The sequence below is a fragment of the Seriola lalandi genome, unplaced genomic scaffold (genome assembly GCF_002814215.2).
Source record: "Seriola lalandi dorsalis isolate HSWRI2012SDOR001 ecotype SW California unplaced genomic scaffold, Sedor1 jcf7180002051186, whole genome shotgun sequence".
In the NCBI taxonomy this organism is placed as follows: Eukaryota; Metazoa; Chordata; class Actinopteri; order Carangiformes; family Carangidae; genus Seriola; species Seriola lalandi.
Genome location: NW_019521739.1, coordinates 1 through 862, shown reverse-complemented (window position 1 = coordinate 862; position 862 = coordinate 1). Strand labels below are relative to the sequence as shown.

Genomic DNA, 862 nt, shown 5'->3' with positions numbered 1-862 from the left:
TGTGTGTCTGTGTGTATGTGTGTGTGTGTGTCTCTGTGTATGTGTGTGTATGTGTCTCACCACAGTGACGGCATCATTGAGCAGCGACTCCCCGAACACGATGATGAAGAGCATGTCGTTGACGTGAACTTCCTCAAACACAGCGAGCACCGCCACCGGGTCGACGGCCGAGATCAGCGCTCCGAACAACAGGAAGTCCATCAGGTCGGCCTGCACACGCTCATCTGCACACACACACACACACACAGAGTGACTGACCTGTGATCTCGGTAACAGACCTGTGATCTCGGTAACAGACCAATGACCTCAGTGACTGACCTATGACCCCCAGCAGTTTGGCGGCGTACAAACAGAAGCCGGTGCAGAAGGCGTTCCACAGTGTTCCCACCACGGCATACGTCAGGATGGCTCCCAGGTTGTCGAAGAAGAGGCGGGCCGGCATGAAGTAGCCGGCGTCGCCCACGATGGTCGGCAGCAGGAAGAGGAAGAAGAGGGCGGGCTCCAGCTGATACAGCTGCTTCTTATTGGCTATGAGGACGACCCCGCCCAGGACCAGACCCAGCAGGATCAGCATGCAGCTCTCTGGGACCACGGTGGTGAAGCGCTGGGAGAAGTGGAACACTGAAGGACGAGAAGGTCACATGACAAAACAAATATGGCGTCTGTTCAGGAAACACAGTCTCAGCTTCCTGATTTAATACAATTACAGAATCAGCTGCTGATACCTGAGTAAATATGTTTAAGAGGCTGAGGAGAGTGTGTGTGTGTGTGTGTGTGTGTGTGTGTGTGTGTGTGTGTGTGTGTGTGTGTGTGTGGCCTTGGACAACTAGTTAGGAATTCATCATTCAAGGTCTGCTTTGAG

General features: G+C 53.5%; 1 protein-coding gene across 1 annotated transcript in view; it reads right to left on the bottom strand.

Annotated features, from left to right (window-relative positions):
- LOC111649532 (sodium/hydrogen exchanger 5) overlaps nucleotides 1–621 on the bottom strand; it is a gene marked incomplete at both ends in the record, with an annotated part of 9,676 nt that extends 9,055 nt beyond the window's left edge. Inside the window, 2 exons of the mRNA XM_023399281.1 lie at nucleotides 61–224; nucleotides 319–621. Of these exons, the coding sequence (XP_023255049.1) occupies nucleotides 61–224; nucleotides 319–621 (467 nt within the window). The remainder of the gene's footprint in view (nucleotides 1–60; nucleotides 225–318) is intronic.
- Nucleotides 622–862: the final 241 nt, after the last annotated feature.